Raw genomic sequence first — 2,665 nt, forward strand, 5'->3', positions numbered from 1 at the left:
CGCAGGGAGGGGACGCGGGGACTCGGGGGACGCCGCGCGCTGCCGTTCCTCGGCAACCCAGCCTGCGTAGACTGTCCCGCGGCGCGGACTGACCGGGCTGTGCTTTCGCGTCTTCAGCACCGGCAGGCAGTTGGCGCCGGCTTTGGGGTATCTGGGCTCCAGGCAGAAACACAGCCTCCCCGACCTGCCCTACGACTACGGCGCCCTGGAGCCTCACATCAACGCGGAGATCATGCAGCTGCACCACAGCAAGCACCACGCGGCCTACGTGAACAACCTGAACGTCACCGAGGAGAAGTACCAGGAGGCGTTGGCCAAGGGTGGGTTCCAGGCTGAGCGGCGGGAGGCAGTCGCCGGCAGAGGCGACCCCAGGGGAGCCGGGCCCCACACGAATGGGCCTCTTCGTGGGGGAGAACCCGCTTCGTGTTTGTACCGGTTCCGAGTTTTCCAGGCACAGTAGTCTCTTAAACACATGGTCTACCTCGTTGTAGGAGTGCCTCGATGGGTTTGAACACACTTGTGTCGCCTCAGGGAACTTGGGGTCCTGCGAAGGAGTTTGTCTTAATGTTGTAAGCCACATTCCGTTACCCATATTGCCAGCACTGGTGAATTGTAGGGCCTGAAAAGAAAGCTCTACTGTGTCACTCGTTTTTTTTGCCAACTGAAATTGTTGTTGTTGTATAATGTGTTTTGGCGAAATGTTTGGTCTCTCAGGTAGGTGTGCCAGCCGTTGGCAGGAGGGCTGAGAGCGCCTGTCCACTGGCGGCCCAGACACCATCAGGTCCGCAAGTGTCTGTGACTGTCTCTGAGTGTCAGGGTCACCTCCTGATAGAAGTGGGAGTGGCGCCTTGTTGCCAGGTCACACTGAAGGTGGGAGACAGGGGGACTCTACTCCGTGCTAGGAACCGTGGTCCTTGTCATCTTCCTGAGAGCAAACGGGGTCGGGAGTCCAGCCTAGGACTTGGAGACTCCCTGCATCCCCAGCTACCCTGCAGGGGAAACTTCACTGAGCCCACTTGTTGACTTCAGGTGGGAGAAGAGGAGGCACACCACTATGGTGTGCGTTACCAAAAAAGCAGTAACTTAACTGGTAAAGCAGTAACCTAACTGTGGAACAGTTCAGAATCTTTAGACTTGATACTTTTCTTGATTTCAGTTAGGGGTCAAAGTTCACAAGGAAAATAGCCCTTCAGTAGGAAACTGAAATAGGCTTGTTTTTATTTACTATTTACTCATATTTGTAATGCAATTAAAAAATATGACGTTAACTTTTTTTTTTTTCCTTCAAGAGCTTAGTTGGTAAAACCAGGGGTGTGTGGACTTTTTGAGTCTGCGCCGTTTGGGGGTGTGTATGGGAATGTTATGTTTTAACGTTTTTTTACAAAATAGTATTGTCCTTTTAATCTGTTCGTTAGTGGTGTGCGCAAGGAAGATGATCAATAGTCATGTTTTCAGACTCTGTATTGCTTGGTGAGCTAGGTAGTAAAAAGTGTTTACTTTTCCTTAAATGTTTTGAATTTCGGGGTTATGAAATTTGTTGAGTAATTTTTAGACAGTGACATCTTGTTGACTGGAGGCATCTAGTGGAAAAGTGCGGTATTTCAGCCTGATTGTGTTTGAAGTAAATGATTAAACTAAAAGAGGAGGAAGTTACCACATTCTGGAAGCTTTGCTTGAGACAGATCAACCTTGAATTACGGGAAAAGGCCCCGTGATTTAGGAAATAACAAATTTGGGAAATATGTAATGGGGAGAGACTGGGGAATACCCCAGTTGTGAAAGTAATTCCTGTAAGGCAACATCTGACACCCGGGAAGCTTTCTCTTCAGTATTTTAAAAACAACTTAATTTCAGTCCTTTACTTGTGGAATCAGAGCTTTACTTATGTAATACAACCCACTGGAAAAAAGCTTTATATTATATTGTACTATATTGTTTATAAGTGATTGAGTACCTGCAGAGCTTTCTTTTACTTAAACATATTTTAAAAATTATTAAAAAGTTAGATTTTCATGTTTGAAATCTTGGGGAAAAAAGGTAACACAATGTCATAATCTCATCACATGTAACTGATTAATGAATATTTTTCAACCAGAAGCATTTGACTTTTATTATTATTCGAGGCAAAAACTAAACTGAAGCCAAATAAAATGTTGAATTTCAGAAAAGTGTTCTTAAAAGCAGATATTATTGAGCCCTCAATTTTTATTAATTTTAAAATGAGTAAGCAAACTGTAAGATGTTAAGATTATTAAATTATCTCTCATTAAGCATTATCTTTCCCATTTGAAAAACTTAATTACTATTGATTTATTAAAAAATAATAGAAAACTTACGTTTATTTTTAGGGTGACTCTCAATCAAATTTAATAAGGGAAACACAGTTCTATAAGAAAATTATTTGTAAACCTAGCAAAAGAAAAAAAAAGTTGGTGTCTTTTAAATAACCCTTCGAGATTAGCCGTGTATTCAGATATCACTTGGTCCTCTCCTCCTTTCTGAATTGCTGAACAACTGGAGCTTGTTTCAGAAAGCAGCATTGCCTATGTATGTTACTTTTTTAAAAAATTTTTTAAAAATTTTATCTGGCCGAGCGCGGTGGCTCAAGCCTGTAATCCCAGAACTTTGGGAGGCCGAGACGGGTGGATCATGAGGTCAGGAGTTC

General features: G+C 43.7%; 1 protein-coding gene across 2 annotated transcripts in view; it reads left to right on the forward strand.

The window, feature by feature from the left end:
* Nucleotides 1-2,665, forward strand: part of SOD2 (superoxide dismutase 2, mitochondrial) — a 43,407-nt gene that overhangs the window by 29,834 nt on the left and 10,908 nt on the right. The window contains exon 2 of one of the 2 annotated variants that reach the window (XM_011935005.1): nucleotides 118-320. In XM_011935005.1, the coding sequence (XP_011790395.1) occupies nucleotides 233-320 (88 nt within the window). In that variant the 5' untranslated portion in view covers nucleotides 118-232. Of the gene's footprint in view, nucleotides 1-6; nucleotides 321-2,665 lie in introns of those variants that run through there. The other variant, XM_011935006.1, reaches the window with a different exon arrangement.

This window comes from Colobus angolensis, unplaced genomic scaffold (assembly GCF_000951035.1).
Source record: "Colobus angolensis palliatus isolate OR3802 unplaced genomic scaffold, Cang.pa_1.0 Scaffold14, whole genome shotgun sequence".
NCBI lineage: Eukaryota > Metazoa > Chordata > Mammalia > Primates > Cercopithecidae > Colobus > Colobus angolensis.